This window comes from Oculina patagonica, chromosome 9, assembly GCF_052425735.1.
Source record: "Oculina patagonica isolate OP01 chromosome 9, crgOcupat, whole genome shotgun sequence".
Classification (NCBI taxonomy): domain Eukaryota; kingdom Metazoa; phylum Cnidaria; class Anthozoa; order Scleractinia; family Oculinidae; genus Oculina; species Oculina patagonica.
This window is the reverse complement of record NC_135766.1, coordinates 4,366,749-4,393,629: the sequence shown is the minus strand read 5'-3', so window position 1 is coordinate 4,393,629 and position 26,881 is coordinate 4,366,749. Positions and strand designations below refer to the sequence as shown.

Below are 26,881 nucleotides of genomic sequence, written 5' to 3'. Positions count from 1 at the left end.
GAATATTTCGATCGTTATCATGCTAGAGGCCATTAGTAAGTATTTTTCTTTAATTTAACAGTGAAATTAGTCCGACTCACGGTGCGGAAGGAAATTCTGAGGCGCTTTTCGAAACGGCTAAATTTGGCCAGATTTTGACTTCGGCAGCCGACCAAACTTCGCGAGTCAATATTTTCGCAAAGAAAGGATCCTAAAACCAAAGAAATACATTTTTATTTATGGTTTGGTTACCTTAACTTATAATGTAAAAATCAGCCCAAACTATATTACGAGCGAAATTCAGTGGTCGGAAATAAGGCGCACAGTCACTAAATACTGTGAAAACTGCGTGAATCTTTAAACTCTGAACATTGTACCAGTCTTAATTCTGTGAAAATTGCTGCAGTATAAATACTGTGAAAAATGTGGCAGACTTAAGATTGAGAAAATGGAGTTATTAGTCTAAATAGTGTAGATCTTTGAATGGCAAGGTGATGCGTACAGGGCTGTCCGCAGGCGCAATACAGCTTTCGTTCTGGTCTTGAGAGGAATGAAATCTGTTAAGGACAGAGGCAATTAATTTCCCGGGATATTTCAGTTTCAGGAATGTGGTCTTTAGTTTCCTACATTCTTATGCGAAGAGGTCCGGCGAGGAAGACAGGCGTTTGGCGCGATCAAACATAGTTCTTAAAAGTGATTGTTTATAGCGATTGTGGACGTGACTCTGATAATGGAGCAGAAATCCTTTATTGGTCTTTTTCCTGTAGACAAATGTGTTAAGGCGGTTATCGGTCCTAATGATTGCCATGCCTACAAAGGGTAACATGTTGTTTACTGCCGTTTCCATTGTGAATTGGATTGCTGGGTGCGCGTCATTCAAGATTGTTAGGAGATCAGTTGCAGCGGGAAGGTCAGGTACTAGTGCGAAGGTATCATCGACGTTTAAGTGCTGTGAAAATTCTGTTACTTTGAAGAATGCTGTGAAAATTGCGGAACTGAAGAATGTGAAACTTGCTTCAGTCAAAATACCGTCGACATAGCGCCAGTGTCAATACGTTGCAAATAATTTAAGTCTATATATTTGAAAATTGCGCCAGACAACTGGCTGTGAATATTACGCTACTCTAAATATTGTAGACACTGTGCCATCCTAAATACTGTCAAAACCGTACTAGTTTAAATTCTGTGAAAATTGCGCCAGGCCAAAACCTGTGAAAATTGCTCAAAACTTGACGGTGTTAAAATTGCTTCAACTTAAATACTGTGGAAATGGCGTTAGTCTAAATACACGGAATATTACGCCAGTCTGATTTCTGTGGATATAGTGCCAGTCTAAATCCTGTAAAAATTGCTACAGCCTTAATACTATGAAAATTGCGTTGTCGTTCTCTCATATTTGGTGTCCTGTTTAAGCTTCCATCAGAAATTGCATCAAACTAAATACTTTGAAAACTGCACCAGTTTAAAAACTATGGAAAAATACGCTAGTCCAGTTACTGCCAATTTTTTTTAGTCTCAGTACTGTGAAAACCGTGCTAGGACTAAATACTTACAAACACTAGCCTATCTTATACATATAGAAAATAGTATCCACGTAGCATTTAAACAAATATTTTTTAGAGAGTAACAATGTATAATTAAGGAGTTCAGAACAAAACTTTACTACTAACAGGGTCAAAACAGGACTGAGAAGTTAAATTTGATTTAGTTTTTTGAAAATTGCGCCTTATTAGTAACAGTAAAAAATCCGGACAGTATAAATACGGTGAAAATTGCGCAGTCTAAAAACTGCCAAACTTGCAATTGCAATTAGCTGCAATTGAAAAAGTGTAATTATACTGTTAAAATTGCGCTTGTCTAGAACGTTAGAACTGTGACAGTCTGAATACAGTGTAAATTGCGCTGAAACTAACACTGTTTTTGTTTTTCATTCTTTTAGCTTTGACTGCAAAATCCGAGCAGACTCGCACAGTAATGAAAAAAAGGGCAGGAAGTACTTGTAAGTAAATTATCGGTTTTCTTTAAATTAAACACAAAACAAAACGAAAAAAAATCAAAATGCTAAAGGTTTCTGCAAATGTATTTTAGGTGAACCCCAATTTGATGGATTCAAAGAAATCAAAATGAAGTAACGTGGAAACTGTTAAATTGAAACAGCTGTGGCTTTTGTTAGCCTATGTTGAATTTATACGAATCTCTAAAAGCAATAGCGCAAGTGACCTATTATAGAAATTGAGTTATAGAACATTTTAAGGAAATTGCACGGATTTAGTTATTGTAGAGTTTGCTATAATGTAAAAATTCGAATTCCTAAAAACTAAAAACTGTGGAAGTTGCATCAGTATCAATAAAAAAAAATCAATGTGTATATTTGGGTCATTTTAATACGTCGAAATTAAAGGAATGTAGTGAGACAGAAACTACGTCTATATATAATGCGTTAACTAGATGCTGTGGAAATTACGAACGTCTAAATACTGTAAAAATATCACTGGTTTATAAAATGTGAAGAACAAATACTATAAACATTAAGCCGATGTAAATACTGAGAACATTTATCCAATGAGAAGAATTGTGAAAATTGTGCCTGTCTGAAAACTGTGAAATTTGCACCGGAGTAAATACTGTGAGAATTGAATATTGTGAAAATGCCTCAGTTTAACAACTGTGAAAATTGCGCCTTTCTAATTACGGTAAAAATTCCGAGAGCATAAATATTGGCGAAAATTGCACTGGTCTAGAAACTGCCAAGCTTGCAATATTCCAATTGCTAAAACAACAAAAAATGTTTAAGTTTAAATACTGTGGAAATTGCGTGTGTCCAGAAACAGAGAAAATTGTGTCAGTCTAAATACAGTGGAACTCGCGCTGATATAAATACTGCAAAATGTGCCTGTTTATGAACTGTTAAGTCTAAGAAGTGAGAAAATTGATAATCAATAAAGTGCGACCGTATGGTCAGTCTTTAAACTAGGAAAAGTTACCCCGTTACAAATCTTTAAGAATCCAATTAGTCTTATTAAAAAACACTCGGCTGTGGTAATACTGCCAGTTAAAAATAAGATGAAAATGGCCAATACTAAGCATTGCATAATTTGCGACAGTATATACTAAAAACTGTGAAAAGTTTCACCAGTCAAAGTACTGTGGTATTGTCGAGTTCAGGAATATTGGAATTTTTGCCGGTCTGAATATTGTTAAATTTACACCATTTTAAATACTCTAGAAACTTGCGTTAGTTTATGTTTTGTAGAAGAGGAGTCTAGATGTATGAAAATTCCACCTGTCTAAATACAGTGAAAATTGAGTCTAAACATTGTAAAAACAAGGAAATTATAATTCCCCTGAAAATTGTCTTAGATTAAGCACAATAAAAATTATGCCAGTTAAAAGACTGTGAAAATTGTGCCATTTTAAATACCCGGCAGTAAAATGCGCCAGTATGAAAATGGAATAAAATTGGCGCCAGCCTGAATATTGTAAACATTTCGGCAAAATTTCTGTGAAAATTGCGTCAGTGCATTAATATGACTCATCCCAGTTAAAATCGCATTACTCTAAACTCGGTAAAAATCTTGCTAGTCTCGGAACTTCGAAAAAAATTGCCACTTTAAATATAATGAAAATGGCGTCAATATAAATAAGGTGAAAATTGCGCCAGTCTAAATTAATACCAAAATTAATTGTACAAGTCTACTGCAGCGAGAACTGCATTTGTCTCGAAACTCAGAAAATTGCACCAATCTAATTGCTGTGACAATACTGCTACTTAAATTACAGAGAAAATCGCGCCAGTTTAAATACAGTGAAAATTGCGCCAGTCCAGACACGGTGATTAATGCGCCGCTCTAATATAAACACAAAGACAACCACGCAGGTCCAAAAACTGTGAACGTACATTTCGCCAGTTTAAAAAGTACGAAAATCGCGGAAGCATAAAAACTGTGAATTTGGTCCAGTCGAAACAAAAGGAAAATTGCGACAGTCTAGAGTGTACCTACCCCAGTTTAAGAAAGCGTCCATAAGAGAACAGGGCAGAACCAGGCAAGAGGTGATACAGCTCAAATCACCGATTTCGCTCAAACTTGGCATAAATGTTGGTAATAATGAACTATTAACTGTGGCAAAACATAAGCTCAAAATATTTTATTCCCTTCGAGTTATGGCACCTTTTGCAAAAAATGGCCATTTTTCACTAATTTATGCATATTTAATTAGCTGACTTTGATTGACCAGTTCCACAAGAAAAAAAGACTTCTGAAAATAAAATTCACTGCATTATATTCTGTGGTTATTAGGCTTTAAGTACAATAATTCATTTCAACCGTCCGATTTGATTTCTTCTCCTCAAACGGTCTTTTGGAAGGGACACATTTCGTACTATTGGAAATAGCCTTTAATTAATGACAAATATCTACAATTATTATTCAACAAATGCGCGCGCTGCCCATATATGGTAAAAATTTTAACGTTATCTGTCATCCGTACATAACAAATATCCTGCGATATACGTAGGTTCCGAAAATTCGTCCAAAGTCTTGTAACGCACTGCAAAATTAAACTTTTTCTATCTGCAAAATGTGTTTCGTTGACAAATTGTTGAATAATAAAACAATTATCCTGCTCAATCTTGCGGAATATCGTCTGATTTTAGCCAACTCGGCCTACGGCCTCGTCGGCTAAGTACCAGGTGATATTCCGCGCGATTTCGCAGGATAATTGTTAATGAGCAACAAGTTATATACATTATTTTTATGTGGGTGATGAAAGCCATCATTAAACTTTACAAAAAAGTCAAAAAATGTTTGGGGACTTCAATATTTTATTCGTGCTGAGGTACTAAACACACGTGACTTAGCGATTTCTGGCAATTTCATCAAAATTCACCTAATCTCAAAAGCCATTAATTTGTCGCAAATGTAACAAAGCTAGTTCGAAATAGCTAATTAAACATCATTTTATCGATAACGATTTAAATATTGGCTAGAAATGGGCACCCGAGGCATTTATCGGCACATTTTCAGAGCTATGTAATATGTTTATGTCGAGACATCGATATAAATACAGCAGCGGAAGATTTTCTCCACAAGTTCTCTTAATCCAACTCTTAGGTGCCTCAAAGAATGGAAACAAGAAAAAAATGCTACATACATGTCACTTAGATGCTTTTCTGTGAGGACTTTATGCTTCCTTTGACGAACAGTAGCTGTCCTTCTCATAGAATGTCTGGTCCAATGTCATGTTTATGTTGCTTCGAGGCGCGTTGAACTAATGGAATCCATTGTTGTACATTCTTCGCAAAAATAGAAACAGTTTGTCAATAAAGGTATTCAAAGAGCCGTTCAAAATCCACGGAGAAACCACTTCTCTACCACCAAACTGGTCTGCATCAAATCCAACTGAAAACAAAAATCCGCCGCCATCTTGGCGATTTAACCTTGAGCCTGCCGTTTTGATCAGCGGTTGCCAATACTTCTGACAACACGCGCGATCTCGCGCGGGTTTGATTTTCCCACGAATGTTTGTTTCCGTCAGAGCGAGTGGCTTCGTACACTTGTTGTGAACGTGAAAATCCCTTCAATTTCTCTTTTGAATTTATTTAAAAATATTCATAGGAGAAATGAACCGAACCCAGTTGAGTTATAGGGAAAAAAGGCGTTTCTGGAAGACTACCGTCTCCAATGCGTTACTTACTATACATTTCCCACGTACTTCCTGCGGATGGCCATGCCGATTACACAATTCACTGGCTTGGGGCAATACCCCAACCACGCATTGTATAAACAGAACCTTACACCAGATCCGCGCATGCAGAAAGAATTTGATTACCCCCAAAGACCTTATACCGTAAAGAGGCCAGAGCGCACACATTTGTAGCCTGTGTACAGAAGTCCCGCTCCGTTTATTTTAGCGGAGCGGGACGGCTGTACACAGGCTAACAAATTTGACCAAGACTTCAGTATAAGTTAATCACAGCAACTTTCCAAAAACTGTATTTAACATATTAGTAACAAAATAGAGGACAATTCTGCGACGATTGATAATGCGGATAGTAACCATTTCAGTCATTTCATAAACTTGTATTCATCTCTTACCCAGCCTCTCGGACAAAACCTAACCTATTTAGGGCTGGTATGGCGAAGAATGAAAGAAGGCATTTTACGATAAATTATTTACATTTTGATCCTTTTTATGACGTGCTAACATTTTTTTGTGGTTTTCGTACGTTTATTGCGATCTTGTGTAAACTTTGGAAAGTGGGAAAAGGAATTTTGACCCACCCACCACGTCCATTCGCCGATGTTAAAGCGTCTTTTTTACCAGGTCGGAGAGAGGTTTATTGGGAAGGAGATGCTGCTTTTGCTGAACGTATCTAACGTATCTAAGAGTCGCAGCAGTTAATAATAATTAGTTTATTCATCGTCGGTTCAACCAAAGTAGTCATAACAGGTCAGCGGTCGATCGTTTCGCTTCAATGGGGAATCCGAGGGATTTCTTGTTTTTGTATCCTTTACAGAGGAAAGTGAAAAGGGGTACGGTAAACCGCCGATCCGTGCTTGTTTGGTCAAATCCATAATTTCGCCACTTTTTTTCGTTCAAATCCAAATTCGCATTAAAAGCTTTGTGTGATACAGTTTCACAGCGACGGGCGGTAGATGCTGTCGTTATAATATATATATTTTTAAGAAGTTTTGTTTTATTCTTTGTTTTTGCGACAATTTCGCCAAGATACCGACGGAGACCGACCAATGTGGGCCCAACTTCGTTTACTGTCGTAAGCTTTCTTACATATAGAGTCCGGAATTCGCGCCAAATTTCTCAGGTAACAGTGGCAGACAAGACCTTCGGGTAAGTGGGGGCCCCAATAAACCAAACCCTGGAATAAGAGACGGGCCCGCTCTCGAGAATAATTTTTCTCCTCCCTTCGGGCCTTAGTTTGCCTAAAATAAGGTGCGGGACAGGGGCCCCCGGTGTCCTCCTTGAGATCTGCCACTGGTTACTCAGCGATTTCGACATCTGCGAATCCGCTTAATGTATCGCAAACAATCAGCAATCCGGGCATATTTTTGGTCCAAAAGCCGTTTTTTATTAGTGTTACTGCCACGCATGTACCAACTAAATCACCATTCTTTATCGATATATTTTTATAATATATAAGAAAAACACCGTTACGTCGGTGAATGCAGTATAATTTGCCACGGAGTTATTCCCTGTCGGTAGTGCCTATTCAGAATTCAGATATTGTCGAGTCGATTCAAGTTCAGTTGTGACCAAAGCTTGGTCCTTTTTGAGGGGATCATGCATCCTCAAACGCCACGGACGCCGAAAGTGCTCAAATGCTCTGTCGGCTTACACCAAAACACCGAGTGTGGGTTGTCGGCTCGGTATCCGTTATTAAGGGAATTCATTCCAGTTCTCTCGTGTACAAGGGACGTAAGTCTGCATTTAAAAAGCGTTAAGTTAGCAAACTCTTCGGTGTCGTCTGAAAGCGAGCTAATTCTTCTTAGGGCAGGGTTTTTTGACAGTAGCGCCCATGGTAAGACAGTTTGCCCGAAGCATCGGGATCTTCTAGGACTATCTTGGCGTCCTCCGCGGTCATGTAAACATCCCCTTCACCAAAAAAGAAGGGGCAAAAAATGCGACAGGGGTGTTTCGAAACGGATGTCCAAGGAAATTTACGAGAGATGGCAAACGTTTGTTCCCATTGGCTCAGGTAAGCTGTAGTTTTAAATTACCTAACTCTGAGTGTTGTTATTTCTTATCATTTTCTGTTTTGAACACAAGAAGTTTATGAACTGACAGGCGTGCACACCGCGCTTTCGACACCAGTAACTATAGACATTATATTTAATTATATATATTTTTGTGGTTAATTCAGTTGAAACACTTATTTAAAAAAAAAAAAAAGATACACAGTTGAAACTCAATTTATTTGGGGAATAATGTTGTACAGCACTTCAAAGACCGGAATGTAAATATTTGATTTGATTTGATTTGATTTGATTGCATCAGATTGTAACCAAGATTGTAACCGACCAAAACGCGCTATATCATCTGCCAGCTACTTTGTGATACGTAAAAAACCAAAATCCAAAGGATGACTTTATATGTGAATGACATACTTTCATTTTTTAAAAGAAAATAAGTAAATAAAACACGCTTGTTGGTCACATTCCATCGCAATTCAATTTAACTAAAGTTAATTGAAACCAAAAGTTAATAGAATTATTTTGTTTTGAACAACTGCGACATATATATATATGTCTGAATTTATCAAAATAGGTTCAGAATTTGGCATGGTTTTGTTGTGGTTTTTATGTTAATTTTATCTTTGGTTTAAATTTTTTCAAACCAGTTTGATTTTTAATTTTTATTGTCTTACATTCATTAACACAATGTGAAACAAAGGGAAATAGAAATCAAACTGGTTTGAAAAATATTAAGCCAAAGACAAAGTTAAACCACAACAGTTATATTTTGCTTTTCCTGAGTGGAAAGTTCTTTAATCTGCTATTTAGCAGGAGAGGGAAGAAATACGGTTAGGACTAGCTAACTATCCAAGTGACTACTTTGGTTATCTAAGCAGCCATCTTTTGTCAGTCACAGCTAACTACACCATGAAATTCTACACTGATTTGACAAATTTTGGACTCCGCGAGCCATGCTTGAAGGCCGACGACAGTCGGCCTTCAAGGCAGCCACACGCGTAAAAATTGAGGGGGGGCTCCGTCACCGGAGCCTGTGCTGGGTAGCTTAGTCAATGACCTAACAGCCCAAGGGAGACCAGGGTCAGTCATTGATTTGTGGGCTTGAAATTCTACACTGATTTGACAAATTTTGGACTCCGCGAGCCATGCTTGAAGGCCGACGACAGTCGGCCTTCAAGCCAGCCGCACGCGTAAAAATTGAGGGGGGGCTCCGTCACCGGAGCCTGTGCTGGGTAGCTTAGTCAATGACCTAACAGCCCAAGGGAGACCAGGGTCAGTCATTGATTTGTGGGCTTGCTGGGGGGGGGGGGTGGTCCTTGTCAGGGTTTGGTCACTTTCCAAAAGTGGGATTTTGGGGCTGAAATCGTCTTTGAACTTCCAGGTGGCGGCTGCGTGCAGGGTTGAGAAGCTGCCATGAGGCTTTCACACACAAGCAAGGTTGGTGTGCATGCTAACAAGTGACAGTTTGCTTTTGATTGATTGATTGACAAGGACGGTGCTTTTGCTGGAAAAAGTGCAGACCAGGCTTTTTGGTCGTGACCCGGTTTTGATAAATTCAAACATATGATTCATAAACTCAGACATATGATGGGGAATAGCAACATTTCCAAGGTATTAGCATGCTCCCTGTGACATTTTCAGAGCAAGTTGGCCATCAATTGATTCATAAACTCAGACATATGATGGGGAATAGCAACATTTCCAAGGTATTAGCATGCTCCCTGTGACATTTTCAGAGCAAGTTGGCCATCAATTGATTCATAAACTCAGACATATGATGGGGAATAGCAACATTTCCAAGGTATTAGCATGCTCCCTGTGACATTTTCAGAGCAAGTTGGCCATCAATTGATTCATAAACTCAGACATATGATGGGGAATAGCAGAGTCCCGAGGTATCAGCATGCTACCTGTGGCATTTTTTAGAGCAAGTTGGCCATCAATGATTCATGAACTCAGACATATGATGGGGAATAGCAAAGTCCCGAGGTATTAGCATGCTCTCTGTGGCATTTTCAGAGCAAGTCGGCCATCAATATTGATTCAGAAACTCAGACATATGATGGGGAATAGCAGAGTCCCGAAGTATCAGCAAGCTCCCTATGGCTTTTCAGACCAAGTTGGCCATCAATTCATAGATTCAGACATATGATGGGGAATACACTGATTGTGTAATATGCATTTAGCCAGTTATACTTTGCTTTTTTGCAGGGACGGAGCGAGTCCAGTTTGCAAGCTTTATATTCATAATTGTTTGATATTTTCTTTGTTTATGAACGTTTTCTGGCTATTTTGTAGAAGTCCTTTAATTTAAGATATAACCAGGGGATTGCGTTATTTCAATTATTTGTTAGATCAGTTAATTTCAATTAAATTGGGTCTTTCAAGAACAACACAATCAAACGCCGATCGACCTTCACAGCCAATTTGCCATCCTAAAGAAATGCCGCGGAAAGTTTGAGTGCCTAATTTACGAGATGCTCCTTAAATTAGGAAAAAGAAACCATCCCTGAACACTCAAAAGGACTCCATTCCAGCGAAACTGTTTACTTAGTTATGCACATTTTTCTGTTTTCCACGCCTCATTTATTGTAATTTAGTTTCACACTTTCTTTTCTATAAATATCGTTCTGTACCATGTAAAATTTGCATTTGATAATGGTGACATGTCGTCGCCGAAACGACATGTACTTTTAGCGTTGATATTTATTCTTAAATGTATTTCAAAATCTTCTGTTATCAGAGTCTTTCAAATAAGATAAGTTTATTCCTATTGCCAAAAAGGGAAGTCTTTACATATCGTGTAATAAAGAAAATAAACAAGTAATACTTCTTCTAGTTTCATTCAGACTACGCTTTTAAGCTGTAATATTTGACAAATAGTGTTGTATGACTTCCCCGTGGATTTCCTGTATTACATTGTTCATAAATGTTTTCGTTTCATCAGAGGCATTGCCGTTCTGAATAGTTGTAAGCTAAGGTGTCATAGCCATATTGAAAACAAAAATGTTTCTGTAATTTAAAAACAAATATATTAGTACAGGACAATACAAAACCATGCAATAAAATGCCACAAATGTGTATCACACTATCAAAAAAACTTGTGACTTTTGTTTGCTGACTCTAAGTTGTGGCATAATTTTCCATGTTTTCTACGAAACACTGCGAAGAGAAACTCTATTGCGTATTGTTTCCTCAAGCTCGAGAATAATGTCGTTATTGACTCAGGCCAGTTTATTTAAGAGAATTAAAATTACCAAGAACAGTTTTGTCTTTGCTCATCTCATCTGGTCATAGTCTTGTATACGTTTTAAGCCGTAGTCCAACTAACTGGTTCCACTAGTTCTTACTGTTGGCAGTTAATATTTTGGCTTTTACAGCTAATGGTTAATTTAACGTCAGTTACTGTTAAATCTCCATTTTTTACTATGATGTAAATAAACTCCAATTTTTTACTTGTATACGCCTAGAAACTAAGAGCACTTACCATCACATCTGGAGGTCCGGTTCTGACTAATCATTAGTGCCCTCAAGTTCTTGACCGTTTAGGTTAAAACCTTTTGCCAAAACACCAGTATAGCTGCGTCTATACAGTCCAGATATCTCTTTTGCAGTATTAATTAAGCGTAGTTAGATTTAGCCGAACAAATTATTTTGGTAAATCTCTATTTTCGTGTTGCTATCTTGAAGAAAATATCATTCATTTCTTACTAACTTTGGATATAAGCTGGTTAGTAAGTCGTGTCCTTTCTTGTCTTCGGGGTCACAGATAAAAAGTCATTTCGAAAATTGTTTGTGCTCGTCTTAATAATAGATGATGTTAGAAATCATTCGCCTAAGAAATGCCGCACAGCACAAGGTATTAGGTGAGGATAGTTATAAAAATAATCATTTTGGGCTCCGTCCACACTTATCTGGATAAATTTGAAAACCGGGTTTTCACACCGAAAATGGATAAAATGTTTTCCGTCCGCACTATCCGAATAATTTAGAAAACAAAACGCAGCATCGGCCCTAGATGAATGGCAGAGCATCCGTATATAATTAGCCTGCACTAAATTTCAAATTAGGGAAGTCAAGAATAACGTTGACCAAAAAAACTACTGATTTTTATTTTACTTCCGGATAATCCATAAATTTCAGGGCTAAACTCAGATATATATTTTAAGACAGCGATCAATTCCTAAAAAAAGTCGGAAATTGACAAATGCAGACTTGCAATGATTTCACGTTGCTGAGAGAACGGCTAATAAACCGAAAGGGGGGGGTGTGGCAGAGAAAACATGTCCAAAAGTTTTTGGCCGTCCTCACTACACCACCTAGCCGGTGTTTTCAAATTTCTCCACTTTGGAGACTGTTTTCGGTAATCGAAAACGCCGTTTTAGTGTGGACGGTTGGTCAAACCGAAGAAAAAACGATTGTTTTTCAAATTTTTATTTTAGAGATAATTTATTTAACTTGGCTCCAAAGGATAGTGGTTATGGTAAAACCATAGCCACTATAGCTATACAGTAGATAATACAGTTGGAGGGGACATAAAATACGTGTTAATTGTCAGTGAAATTGTGGTTGCGTTTATACGGGATTGTCGTTTTAACAATCTTTCAAAGGAAAAAACAAGACAATAAAATTATTTCAGTCAACAGACCCTGCCTTTTCAGTCATTCTACTCGAACTTAACTCCCTATTAAACGGATACCTCTAAGACTACAATCATGTACAAAACTGTTGAACACTACCAATTTTTACCTTTCAGGGTACCATATAACTAATGTTTTTAATCCCCTCCCTCATTCCAATGTTGTAAGAATCATTATTGAGCGGGAGAAGAGGGGATTAAATATTTACCCGCTTATAAGTCAACATATTTGCGAAAAATGTGTGATATTTGTTTTTATACCCTGCCATAGAAAATATAGCCTATCAGAATAAAGATTCGATAGATTCAACATTATTTTTCATAAAAAGGCTGATGATTATAGATAAAATGCACCCCCAGGATTTTGACAATACCGCTTATCTCATACGCCTACTTCCGTTGGTTCCAACGTCAAATTTCCCAGGGGCATTACCTCCGACTTTTCATGATTCATTTTTAATTCTGAATATCTTGTGAATTGTTCCACGGTGTTGATTAGATGAGAGAATGAAACTGTGTCGCGCACGAATGTTGTAATGTCGTCGGAAAAGATCACTAGCTTAATCTCATTTCGTCAATCTTACTGCTTCTTATTTGGCCATTGTTTCGGATGTTAATTGCTAATAATTCGAGGGTAATTATGAAAAGATATGGGTCACCCTGGCGTACACCTCGTTTTAGTTGGAAAAAAGGTGTGGTGAAACCTTTCTTAAAGACACAACTTTATATATTCTTATAAAAAGTCTTAATCCATGCAATAAGAGATTCACCAAAACCAAACGCTTTCAATGAATGAAATGAGAAATTCAATGAATCGAAAGCTTTTTCAAAATCAATTGCAGTCAGAATATCATCAAAGTTTTTTATTTGTTAGAAGACAAAGATGTCGTTTATGGTGCAGACAGCATCAAATATGTTTCGTTTTTTGACGAAAGCACTTTGGTCGTAACGAATTATGCTCGGAAGCACTTTCTCTAGACTCAAAGCGATGGCTTAGGGCCTATCTTAGGTCGCCAATTTTTTTATCCTTCTTCCGTCTTTTCCTTTCTTCTCCATTAGCGTAATTGCAGCTTGTTTTTGAGTTGTTGATAGTTCCCCGCATCGGTAAGAGTAGTTGAGAGAATTAACTAGGACTTCACCAATATCAGATTAAAATACTTAGTAGAATTCTGCCGATAGCCAATGGTTTCCTGGTGTTTCGTTATTTTTTAAAGTAGATAAAGCCTTATAACGTTCTGTTTGGGTCAGCTCTCCTTCACAGATGTCGCGCACTGGAACAGATAACTTAGGAATTTGATCATGATTATTGAAAAAGGGGCAAGATGTCTGATCGATCTCCAAATCTGTCTTTTTATCATATAAATTAGAATAGAAGGAATATATTTCATTAAGGATTATACTTGGATTTGTTTTTTCTTGTTCGTCTGTTAGTAATAGCTTTCTTAGACAGGTTTTTGTCTTTTTACTATTTTCTAGATTTAGGAAATATTTGGTGTTTTGCTCACCTTTTTCGAGCCATGTTGCACGGGAACGAATGATTACCCCTTCACAATACATGTATAGTCATATTCTCTTTCATATTCGCTTTTGGCTGTTTCTTACTTTTGTAGAGTTTCGTGAGATGGTTCTTCAGCAGTTTTTTCCTCGTACATTTTAAATGTCTCTTCAACGTTTTTCAGTTTTTCTCTCTTTTCACCCGCTTTTTGTTTACTATAAGAGATGCTACGAATATAATATTTTATCCAGTCCCATACTATTCGGTAATCTGTGCAAAAATTATATTTAATCTCGCTTAACCATGCAGACAGGAACATTTTCTCTTCTTCAACGTATGTCAAATCTGCTAACAGGCTATTGTTTTTTTCTCAAGAGCCGTGATTCTGAGTGTTAATTAGAGAATTAATTTAGAGAATTAATTTAGATAAAAACTGCCGAATGATCAGTTCTCACTGTAGGTACGGTTCCTATTTTAGCGATACCATCTTGAAGTGCTTCAATAAGTGGTCTTTTTTGTTTCCAAGTGAACCTTCTGCACTCGGGGTTTTGGACTTTCCAAATGTCAATTAAATCATTTTCTATTACAAATTTCTTCCAGCGCTTTAACCCAGTCTTTTAAAACAGGATTGCCACCAAAGTAGCCTTTAGATGGATCTTGAGTGATCATGATTTTACATTGCTCATAGCGTGCGTCACTGTTAATAGGATCAGAAAGTTTGCAAAAAAATAATGTCGTTTGCTCATTTAAAGTGTTAGGTGCGTATATAATGACTAAGCGAGGGAAACAATTGGTCTTGGGATAATGGCTTCAAGACAAAGGAATCTTCCTTCCTCGTCCGATTGGACTGAGGGCCTGTTTATATGGAGGAGAGTTGTCCCTGGTAGGAGGGTAACCCTTTCCCCCGAGCTATCTTTTACCGAGCGTTTATATGAGAAAGTTGTCCCTGTTGACCGAGCCAAACTTGGCCCTCTCGGTTCAAAAGACTGGCGAGAGCTTTTTGAAATATCTATTAAGGCTGCCTTTTTTAAAATCAGGAACGCTGAAACATCGACGAAGACCATTTTAGACAAATTTTCCGCCGACTTGATGCTGTTTTGGCCGATTCCAGCATTTGCGCATGCTCCGTGTGTGTCAACTTGTCCCTGGTAAGCGAGGCAAAAATAACCAAACTGTTTATATGGAAAAAAGTTGGCTCGCTCCCCAGGGTCACCCTACCATCAAAGCGAGTGACCCTCCACCCAAGGTAACCCTGCCCCCCGAGCCAACTTTGCAATTTCTCATATAAACAGTTCGCAGCTATTTATAAAGAAACGTATGAAAAGCTCTCTCCCCCGGGGTGGCTCGGTATGGAGGGTAACCCTCCTACCAGGGACAACTCTCTTCCATATAAACAGGCCCTGACTTAAGTGTGAAATCTAGCGTGTTTCGTACAAGTGTGGCGACCCCACAGTGCCGTATGTGAAATAAGTTTCGCCGCGCCACTGAGATTTCCATTTATTTAAATTTGCATTTACTCGAAAGTTGTTGTGTTCGATAAGCGTATAATAAAACTATTGGCTAACTTAATGGCCCACATTAAAATAATGGAACAGAAAATAATATATTATACTTAAAAAAATATGAATCACAGTCATTAAAGTACTGTTAAAGCTGTGTGGACCGGATCCAAACAATACTATAACAAAGGCGCAATCTGTATAGATTAGTGCGATCCTTCAATATCAAAGGTTGTGCCAACTAACCAGAAAATTCCACCTACCGGTATGTACTACTTATCTGGCTCGGCCTTACTAAACACTGCGTGAACTTTATGCTGCCTTGCTTTCCCTTAAAGTAGCCATTTGTGCTTTTCTCCTCGAGACGATCTCCCGCGGTAAATCTCTATACAACTGAAAATTGGTATCACGAAGGCGAAAACCCAATGAGATAATCTTATCACAATCCTTGGCTCTAAGGAATTTAGCAAGGATTGCTATCGGCCTTGTGCTTTCGTTGGTATTCTTTCCTACACGGTGAACTGTCTGTATTTCGACTGTTCCCGCTTACATGAAACAAAGCTCCCGTTCAATTAGAGAATCTTCGTATTAATCTTCGTATTGTTCGTATTAACGAGTTAATTAAAAGCCCGGGGTTCCACAGCTAATACTGTAGCATGAATGGCTCCCTTCCGATGCAATTTCTCTCAGTTACTGGGAGCAAACATTTTTTACCTTATTTTCCTTTATACTTTATATGTCTTATTCCCGCCCGGAGATGCTTTGTTTACTTTCGTTGACATATGTCACATTTGAACCCCAGTGGCCGACCAGCCATAAAGATCACAAAGTGATTAACGAGTAAACGAGTTTATTAATAAAGCAATTCGTTTCCATGATAATTTCTGGTGTATAATATTTATTTCCTAAAATTTTTCATTTTACAATATCAATTGAAAAGGGGAGTTGGTTCACTTAAAGAAGTTTACTTAAAGGTATTTTGATGGAAACGTGACTCGCTGCGACATTACACCCTGGAGAGAGCAATTATCAGATGGCAGTGACGCAGGTTAACACCCCGGCTATAATGCCTCTTGTGATGAGCCACAGAAAAGCAATTTCTAGCAAAAAAATTTATGATTGAAAAACAGCGAGGAATCGCGAATTTTCTTTATTAGAAGAAAAAATCACGTAGGCGATCAAACAAATTCCTATATATTTCATTCTGAAAAGTCAATCCAGAAGCTTAAACATGTTCCCAAGAGTACTCGTTTTGCAACTTGATTATCACAAAACCTTGCCGTGTCCGAAAATCTCTGCACAAGATAGCCACTTCCTTAGGAAACTACGGACCAATCTTCTCGGAATTTATTGCGCAAATGAACAACACATTCACTGCTTCTTTTACGATGGCGCTATTGGTGGAGCAGGTCCTAACGAGGTTATATCTTCGTTGAATCATCTTCTCAACAAGCTAGAGGCGAAATATGGAAGGTTTGATCAGCTTACCCTATGGTCCGATAACGCGCCAGGTCAGTTTAAAGAATGCTTCCTATTTTTCTATTTAGAGTACTTAGTGAAAAAGGGACAGTTTCTGAGAGTGGACCTCAAATTTCTTTTGGAAGGACATTCGTTTTCCATTTGTGACAGACGATTCGGTTGTATTCAAAGTTTCTTCGATACAGTAGAAAGAGTTGAAGTGCCCAAAGAATAAGCTACTTTACTGAAAAACAGCCATTTACAGAACGTTGAAGTACATTGGATGACATTGGACATGATCATGGACTTTAAATCCTGGCTAAAGGGAGAATACATTGCCAGAAATGAGGATGTAGACAAGCAGAAATTTGAGGTGAGAAGAGTAGCCTGGTTTAATTTTGGTTATGGAGAAGTGGTAGATCATGCGGGGAATTTAAAGCTTGTGCACCATCCCGGAACTGCGTTTGTACGGTTTACCATTGACACCAAAGAGAAACCAACAACTGTTTCATTTTACAAAAAACGTCAGATAGTGGAGTTGGATCCCGAACTACTCGTTCCTGTAAGACATGAACAGAAACCAGTCGATCTCGTATTGAAAGAACACTGTTTAAAGTTATCGCAAAAATACTTGTCTAGAAACGCACAAGCATTTTATGCCTCATTGTCTTCTGAAAATCCTTCTGAAAAGAAGAAAAAGTGAGAGTTTCGTCACGAGATAACGCGTGGAACACGAAATCCAACCTGTTTCTTCCAACTCTATGTGAAATACAGATCACTTTATGCCAAGTGCGCTGTGTAGTATTTACGCGCTCAAGGTTATGTTTTTCACGTATTTCAACGTATTAGAAATCCAAAACAAAAAAGGCCCCAGAATTTCATACTCTTGTCAATAAGATTGTTGTTCTCAGCAACCTCTTATACTCTTTAGCCTCTATTGACAGTCTTTCTTATCTAGTAAAATCAAAACCTGGAAAATGGGGGCAACAACACTGTGCACAATATTGACAGTGGCTGGTGTAATTATACGTGAAAATTGTAAACAGTTTGTGTGTGTGTGTGTGTGTGTGTGTGTGTGTGTGTGTGTGTGTGTGTGTGTGTGTGTGTGTGTGTGTGAGGGGGGGGGGGTCATCGTATGTATATTTTTGGGGCAAGGAGGTCACTTCCCTTTCAACTCCGAAGACGCCTTTGGCTGCACAACACATAATTTAATATTTACAGGGCCAGTCAAATGCATATTCTGGGAGAACATTTTAATCAATGATTCTTTCACTTGGTGCTTTCTCTCGGTGCTTCTCTTCTTCATAGAAGGGTTTGACTGTTGGAGTAGAGTGCCCACTCTGAATCGTTGTAGTCCCACAACAACTCGACTGTCTGCGCGATGTCGTATAACGCGACCAGAAAAACTCTTGGATTATCTGTGTTCCTGTTTGCCACAAATGGCTTTACGTTTGGTTTGTTTCTTGAATGGTTCAAGGTGGCTCCCCAAGGAAGATCAGTTAGAGCATTTCCACGATACGGATCTATCCTGATAAAAATAAGAAAAAATACGTTATGCATTGTCTCGTAGCTGGTCGTAACGGAAGCAGAACGTACAGTCATTTCCCTGTTACACCTCCATAATACAGACACCTGGCGTTGTTTTCTTTGTGTCGTTTTTCAGTTATTTTCTTTTGTATGTAAACTTTGGTATGGGCCTACATCTGATAAGCCGTGGCAGGCAGTGTCTATTCCCATGATGTCTTGAGAGCTGACTACACTCACCCATATATTTTGATGGTGAGGCTGAGATTTGCCCTATAAATTTAAGAAAATGTATGGGCTAAAATAAGAACATCCGCAGGCTCAGCCAAAATTCACGCGTTCGAACCCGGTGCACCCAGGGAAGGTAACATGCAATTGACAAATTTAAAATGTACAAAAAATTTTATTTTTTATTTTAATATTTGTTGTTCAAGGTCCTTTTTCTGTTTGTTTCTCTGTTTGCGCTTTATGGCTTTGCACCGTTTGGTGCGCTAGATGTCTTTCTTGAGTGAAGCTCGGCAATACAAATGTTTACTAGGCGTTTGCAATTATGGTAGTAATTTTCCTTTCTGCTATACATATCTCAGTATGCTATTGTAAAAAAATTGCATTTTTCAATTTATTAAAAAGCAATTTGGAAATAAAGTAATTTGATTGCTACGTTTTTCCTGTTGTGTTTTAAATGTTATGAATTTTATAACGTCATGAATTTTGGTAACGTCATTGATGCCTAACTGGCCCATGGCAGGCAGCGCGTATCTATTGTAGCATAAAGCGGTTGAGTCCACCGCGTTTCCCAATAATTTAATAAATAAATAAATAAAAATCTAGCGACAATTTTCGGCACTGATGCAACTATAAATAAACACTCACGCAATCTGGCGACCTCCACTTTCTAACACCATAAGGGCACATGCCTTTCCCTGCTCCCTGTAGAGCACTTCTCGGGCCCTCGCTTCTACTTCGGTAACCACCTCTCCCTCATATTCACATATGATCTCATTTTTATGAATGTCCCTTGATGCGAAGGCGCAGATGCCAGCACCCCTTGGGTCACTAGGCACACCATGAAGCTGAAGAGAGAAGAAACATAACATATAGTTACAATTTTTCAACTTGATTAAGTTTTAACAAAACATATACCTTGTCACGATGATAACACAAATAGTGATTACCTCAATGGGTGGAACTGGCTTCGGGTTAAGGAACATGTAGCGGTGTATTTTCTCACACATTAAGCGCCCCCCCAAACTCAATACTTGGCTCCCTTCGAGGTCGTTGAAATGATATTCCTCTATAGCCACGAACATTGCCACCTTGAGTCGTATATTCAACAGCTGGCCACCCCTTTCGCTGGGCAGTAACCAACAAACCTTTCTTAAATTGCTGAGAAAGAGAAAAAAAGACGAACTTATTTAACTCTTTAAATAATATATTGAACACTGTAAGGTATATATGATTTTTTACATAAAAAACGTTTTCTATTAACATTTTCGCAACAAATAAAAGCTGATACAACGTGACGCTGCGGTAAAACGATTCGACCGGAAACCTAAATGTTGTCATTTCACGCCGACGTTTATTCAACGGTATCATTTTTTATGACATTATTTCTTTATAAAGTTTTATAATATAGATAGGAGTCTACGCGCGCTCTGATTGGCTAAAAACCTATGTTTTATCAGAGTTTAGAATATAGCCGCTTACCCTGGGTGCCAGAGGTTTTTCTTGCGCGGTTTCCGGTGTCAGTCATGTCTTTATTGTGACCTGCGCGAAAAACTTTTCTGGCGGCTTCGCCACTCGTGGCGACGGCCTTCGGCCGCCGAAGTATTCACCGCGCGCGAGAAAGAAATCCGCTGGTACCCAGGGTAATAGCCACTGTATACGCGCGATGGAATTCTAGCGGGCATTATTTTCTTAGAAACTTAGCTGTGTTCTATTGGAAATCCCCGAATCTGATTGGTTCTCCCACTGTTTTCTATTCGCCGTTAGCATAACCACACTGACCTACTATTGGTAATCGCGCAATCTGATTGGCTACACAGGTGCCTACTATCGATCCGTAGAAGGCACCTGTGAGCTACTCGATCAATAATGGCTTCAATTTCGCGTTTTCGTGAAGTTTCTGAAGACGACATAGAGAGCGTGTTACAAAGTGCTTTTCCTGAGAAAACCAAGCAAGCGACAAAGTATGGAATTAAGATTTTTAAAGGTAAGTGACGAAAAATTTCCGAGAAAAAAAACCTTTCAAGTTATCAAATACATTCAACGACAGTTGGTTACGTAAACGAAAACAAAGTTGCCAAAGAAAACTAACAATATTTCGGTTCTCGTTTGTTTTAGACTGGTTTTCAACCCAAAGGAAATTACAACACCCATCGAACAACAAACAAAAGCCGAATTAAATACTTGTTTGCAAAAGTTTAATGTGTCAGTGAGACGAACAAATGGAGAACCCTTCATCCGAGCGGCCATCGATCCACATTTAAAGCAAGCACCAAATAACAAACCGTGGTCAATTGTCGGAGATTTGGAATTTAAGAAGGCAAATGGTACGCTTAGTGCAGTCTGCAAAAATGTCATGAAAGAGGGAAAAGTCACAGGAGTGGTCCATTAAAATCCCATCACAAGCGAACAACTACAAAAGCTGTTTGAAAGTGGTCAACTGGGAAATGCGGGTACGAAAGATCCTAAGCAATTACAGCGAACAGCTTGGTTTTAGACTTACCTATATTTCGTTGAGCCAATGGTAGTTTGCTGTAAAACACTTTTTCATCGTTTGAGACGAAAAGAACTTTGAAATTAATCTTAGTTTAAGCCTTTCAAGCTTATAACCATTTTTTATTTTTTTTGAGAATTCGCAATGTAGGAGATCGCTGTGTAGCTTTGTTCCTGCGATGAACGAACATTCGTGAATGTGAATGAACTTTACAAATGCGCCAGCTTGTCAGCATGCTTCATTGCACAAATGTAACAAAATTATTGAATTAAAAATATTTTTTATTTGTTTAACAGATCGGTCAGTGGGTTATGCTAACACAATTAGACGGCTCGCTCTCGGTTTCTACCGGCTTGATAGTTGGCTCTGGGCTTCGCCCCTCGCCAACTATCAGCCGGTAGAAACCTCGAGCTCGCCGTCTATTTGTTAATTAGAATATAAGTGTTTATTAAGTGTTTTGATGACGTGAAGTCGTGGAAAAACGTTAGGTTCCGTTACTTTCGATCGGTAATTTCATATTTATATCGCCTTTTCACTGTAACAAATAGTTTAAGTCAAGTCCCATGTACATATTTACTAAGTTTTTTCAGTTTGATAGTTTTATGTTAAACGCATAAGAGAAAATAAAAAAATAATAATTATGTTTGCGGCGTGAAATCAACGTCTACATGAAAATCTTTCGGTTCACTGAATGACGTAAAAACAACTTCCCGGTTAACGTAAAAAAGACTTCTGATCGACCGGAGAGCAATACATGATAAAAATAGAAACAAAACTTATATATTTGGAACGTTTTACTTACCCTGAAAAATGTTGCTTTTTTCATAAGATGCTTGGTTTGCCCGCTGACGCTATCGCCATGCGTCCACAACGCCACGAGCCTAGCATATTCTTGGTATATGTTTTCCGAGGAAAGAAAATTTCTCTGTTCTGTATCTATCACTTCATCGAGGAATCTTTCTAAGAATGGACATTTTGATCCTCGTTTGTGTTTAAGCATAATTCGTCTAACGTTGACAAACTTAGGAGGCATTTTAACACCGTAGCAGCCCGTTTCCCACGCTGGCTAAAAACCATCAAAACGACCGGTGTCTACTTATCGTGCTAATCGGCGTCGCACGAAGATACGATGGTATAGCGCGTGAGAATTTAGTCTGAGGGGCGAGTCTCTTAATAGTTTTTCACGAAAGCAAAGACAGAACAACGTTGTTTTCATACATATATTATCAAAAACTTTATTAAAATGAAATTATTTACAAGCGGAATATGGCCTAAACTTTTGTAACTAGAATGGTCACGTCATATTTCAGAGAGGCAAATCTTGCCTCGCTTTCTCTTAAGTGAGCCTCTCGTTCATTTGTCAGGCGACGGATTTCTTCTTCAGACCTGTGAAGCCCGATTTTTCTTTTTTCTTCATTCTCATTATTGGTATTTTGATCGCATGTTGGGCATGTATCCTGCCTGGATTTTCTAAAACTGAGCATTTCCTTCAACTCACTATTAAATATATTTCTAAACGACGAGAAAGATAGAACTGGTCCTTTGTTTTGTCGTCTTAAACTGGTTGTCTTTAAATCAGGGTTTTCTGTAAGGAACTTAGACCACATTTGACGCATTGAAATTTTCGAGTCAAAATACTTTTTAGCATTTGTCCTTGCTCTGCGATAATGCGACTCACTCGCTTCATGGGAGCAGATAAAGTCAATGACTCTGTTCTTCACAAAGGGCAAAAACTTTCTTGGTGCCCTCTGGCCTCGTTGATCTTGCTGTATACATGGACTATCAGGATTAATTTTTTTAAGCAAAACCTCTATCTTGCTTCGTGACAATCCATAGCATTTTCTAAATGCAGTCTTACATACCTTTCCAAGTGTCGGTATGGTATAAGTTACGCTTCGTTTTCCTCCCATTGTCACTTTTATTTCCAAAAGCCTAGCAAAGAGGTATTTCTGTTCATTGTAGGACTTCTGGTAAACCATATTTCTTTGATCTCGTATGAGAATTCTGGTCTGAAGTAGCCCTTGCCTCAATAGACAGCCGCTGTGGCAACATGTTAGTTGCAGGCTATTTACATCGTTGAACGCCGCATTTTTCCGTCTAATTATCTTTCGCTTATCCTTTGAAACATAGATTTTCTGTAACTTGCGGCTGCTAGTCAACTTCCTCTTTCCTTTTTCAACAGAACTGGCAATTGGCTGCCCGCGGACAAAGTACTGCCACGGCCTTGTCGAATCGAAATGATACACAATCTTATTTAAGTCTCTATCACCAGCACGACCCGTGAATGATCTGTTTCCTCTGTTCGCTGTCGTCATATTGTGATCGTAGTTTCGGCAAGCTCAGTTTCTAAAATGCCAAAAGATGCGTTGTTTTTATTTTGTCGGTTGACGTGACCACTGGCGTGACCGGTATGTGCTAGAATCCTCTGGTTTCTGTAAGACACTCATGTCAAAACAAGTTTATCAGTCTGGGATCAGTCGATCGTCAATCACGCCCAATAATGTCGTTCACGTAAGAACTTCGCGAGCAAGCCTTGGTTGCTTGTTTCTGGAAAATACCGGCTCACTGAATGAAGAAAACTCTTCTGTACCGGAATCTTTCGAGAATTTTTTTTGCTATGATCCAGGAACAATGTACAATAATACTAAAAAATAATAATAATAATAAAAAAAGAGCGTGCTTTGACTGCGGTAGGCTGAGTTTTGAATCTGTCGAATTCATTATTTTTCAGTCCTTTCGTTCTGTTTTGTCGATGCAATAAACTGAATAATTTTTTAATCATATTCATGTTTTCGTAAGATGGACAAAAAGTTTTGACGTGTTTCCATTCGAATTATATTAGTGTTCACAGTTGAAAAAGGATTACTATCCGCCACTAAAAGGCTTATGTGTTGATTTTCGGGGCGGGGTGGGAGAGGGTAAAGAGATTTGGATTTAGTTGGCATCTGATTATTAAATGTCAGTGCTAGTTTTTTTCGTCGTATATTGATTTTTTTTTTTGTATGATGGGCGAAAATTTGTCTCGTTTATTTCGAATATTAGTTTACAGAAAGGACTGTATGGTGGTGTGTGTATGTGTGTTTGTTTGGGGGGTGGGGGATGGGGGCCGAAGCGGTTTGCCGAGCGCGAAACTCGAATTTGACGTTTGTATCTCGTAGCTTATATTTGTAATGGCGGCCATGTTAAATTTTCGTCGTTCGTGTCTAAGCTTCCCATTGTCTTCTGGAGGAAAAAGACGGCTACCACTCCATTGTAGCTCTCCTTTTGCCAGTACCTAGAATGGTAAGTTTTCAGTTTTACGGCAAATGTTAATCTTAGCCGGGAATAATAATCTTGTGATACATGTCATTTATCTGTGGGCATATTTAAGCTTATAATTTTTTTAGGCATACCAACTGACCTTCTCGTTGTTTATACAGTGGAACCTCGATATAGCGAAGGGCCAAGGGACTGGCAAAATGTGTTCGCTATAACGAGGTTTCGTTATGTCGAGGTTCTTTTCCACATATTTTATTATTACTGGGGCGAAGAATATCGTTCGTTTTATCGAAGACTTCGCTATATATAGGTTCGTTAAATCGAGGTTCCACTGTACTAGAATGGCCTGATGGCTTAGCCATTACTTGTTAAATGCGATCCTTACCTTTCCGATCATACATTTTTCGTATGCTATTCGTCGACCGGTCTACGGTCGCTTTCGACGAATTGCATTAATTTTGCTGTTTAATTTTCATTGCTGCAAGCTTTAAATTTGTACGTTTGCTAGAATTGGTTAGTTTGGAAATTTCTTACGAAGCGAACTAAGTGCTATGATTCCCGAGTGTACGACATTATAATTTGCTGTACGACATTGCATCACAGAGGTCAGGGTCGTTTTCTTCACGTCCTTCGCAAAATGCATCAAGTGTGATATGAATTTATTTACTAAATTCTTGTGAAAAATGGTCGCGAGGTTTATCTTGGGGAAAAAAAAATTCTATTATTATCTTTCAAGCGCACGATCTCAGACCCCGAAACACAAAGTGTACGAGATTATACTTACCTATACCTTATGTAGACTTCGATTTTCTATTCGTACGGGAGTCCCGAGTTTTCGTACAAATTCTGGAGAACTTTGTATTCTTGCTGTTCCAAAATATTAAATGTTTGCTTAGCTTCATTGAGCAATTTTAGTGTGAGCTGTGGATTTCATTCAGATTAATTGTGCAGTCGGCTGTACATACTATATGCGAACGACTCTTTCGCGACACTTGAATTTCTTTATAGTGCAAACCACGTAATGTCATACGACTTCTCGTTTAAAGGCGGGCTAACAGAACACTAAAGTAGGTTTAATATTCGTAAAGACAACTTCTTTCAAGTTTTGAATTCACAGAGTTGGAGTATAATGACATGGCTTGAATGATGAAGTACACTCTTTTTTTTATATAAAAATGTTGTTTTTCCGGCCCATGCTGAATATTCTTATTTTTCTGCCGATTTAAGGCTGGAAATAATCTTGTGAATATTCTTAGATTATTACTTATGACATCTAGCTCTAATTTAGAATGTTTTGGGGTAGTTTGGTGTCTGGATCTGTATACCATCTGGAAACTCTACATACCGTAAAATTCCGGTTATAAGCCCTGGGCTTATACAACTTCGTAAGGGGTTTTGGGTGGGCTTATAAACAGAGGGGCTTATATCGAGGGGGACTTATCAGCAGAATAAAAAAGCGTTTCAAAACGAGCCACGACGTTGTTGATCGTAATATGTTTTTAACTCAAAAAGTCATAATAAATTAGCAACATTTAGCCCTGTTCAGTACTGTCATCCAGCAGAGGGGGGCTTATATCCGGTGTGGTTTACAACCGGATGTATTTTTTGTTTCTAGGTAGATGGGCCTATAACCGAGAGGGCTTATAAGCCAGGGTGCTTATATAACCGGAATTTTATTATTTGTTACACGTACCATTCATTGTCAAACTGTCATTAGCTTTGAACCTTAAAAATGGCTAGTGCCAGTTTTTATCTTTTTATTGGCTATTTTTTTTCCATTTAGAGAAAGGAACTCAAGAATTGTACACGGTTTAGCCGAGCTTGAAACATATATTAATTTTATTGTATTTACAAATTTCAACACACAAAATTATATTCTTATTAATCTCAGCCTCGGGTTTATTGTTCAAATATTCTTAAAATTTCGCAAATTTCAGCCTCGATTTTTTTATGAAATATATTAATATTACAAAAAAAAGAGTGTAATAGTACGAAGAGTTTGGCGTTGTTATATATAAAAATAAACAACGTAAAAATTCCAACTAGAATAGTAACTTTATTTCACAAAGTCTCCTCTCTGTTGGTTTGGTCGAAATGTAATTTAGGGCCCCTTCATGTAATTTAAAACGTAATTAAGGGCCTCTTCATATGAGTCTGGTTGACTGGGCTATCCCGGTTACCAAAATCTCGCCTCACTCTTATTACTTAGCTCCTTTCTAAAAATTTTGATGTGTTCATATGAGAAGGCGGGCCAGCCCAGTTACCAAGATCTCACTTTCTACAACCAAGATCTTGGCAATCAGGATAAAAATTTTCCCATATGAACACTCCAGCCTCGTTACTGGAGGAAACTTTTTTTGACAAATTTGCTTTGCTTTCGTAACAGGGTGGTCAAAATGTCATATTTTTGCTTTGTATACATTTCCACGTCAAAAGTATTCAAATTAACCTTGTAACTAAAATTACAAGAGTCAACAAAGTTATGAAAGTCACCAACGATACAATTTCATGTGGTTCCATTTTGGTTTTCTTTCTTGAATTTCATCCCAGTCGACCAGGTGGAAATTGCCCTTATGAACTGACGACAAAATTCATCCCGGT

The 26,881-nt window shown here is 38.2% G+C and overlaps 1 protein-coding gene and 1 long non-coding RNA gene across 3 annotated transcripts; one reads left to right on the top strand and one right to left on the bottom strand.

Annotated features, from left to right (window-relative positions):
- The first annotated feature begins 8,859 nt into the window (after positions 1-8,859).
- On the top strand, positions 8,860-10,758 carry LOC144665454 (uncharacterized). The gene is made up of 2 exons (XR_013572946.1): positions 8,860-9,125; positions 9,900-10,758. It is a non-coding gene; the product is annotated as an uncharacterized LOC144665454 (long non-coding RNA).
- A 7,267-nt stretch (positions 10,759-18,025) lies between these two features.
- On the bottom strand, positions 18,026-20,247 carry LOC144665392 (N-lysine methyltransferase KMT5A-like). Of its 2 annotated transcripts, XM_078526645.1 has the most exons (4): positions 20,011-20,247; positions 19,479-19,689; positions 19,177-19,376; positions 18,026-18,307 (listed from the first exon to the last, which is right to left on the bottom strand). In XM_078526645.1, exons 2-4 carry the CDS (start codon positions 19,611-19,613, stop codon positions 18,082-18,084), a joined length of 561 nt encoding a protein of 186 aa, XP_078382771.1. In that variant the 5' UTR covers positions 19,614-19,689; positions 20,011-20,247; the 3' UTR covers positions 18,026-18,081. The 2 variants fall into 2 exon arrangements, with proteins under 2 accessions (XP_078382771.1, XP_078382770.1); XM_078526644.1 differs by lacking the exon at positions 20,011-20,247 and having other exon boundaries at positions 19,479-19,961.
- Positions 20,248-26,881: the final 6,634 nt, after the last annotated feature.

Excerpts from the sequence above, each read along its gene's own strand:
- LOC144665392 (XM_078526645.1), bottom strand. The coding sequence starts at position 19,613 with ATGTTCGTGGCTATAGAGGAATATCATTTCAACGACCTCGAAGGGAGC. Across the intron at positions 19,377-19,478 it reads AGCCAGTTCCACCCATTGAG|CTTCATGGTGTGCCTAGTGA; the intron begins GTAATCACTATT and ends TTCTCTCTTCAG. Across the intron at positions 18,308-19,176 it reads AGTGGAGGTCGCCAGATTGC|GATAGATCCGTATCGTGGAA; the intron begins GTGAGTGTTTAT and ends TATTTTTATCAG.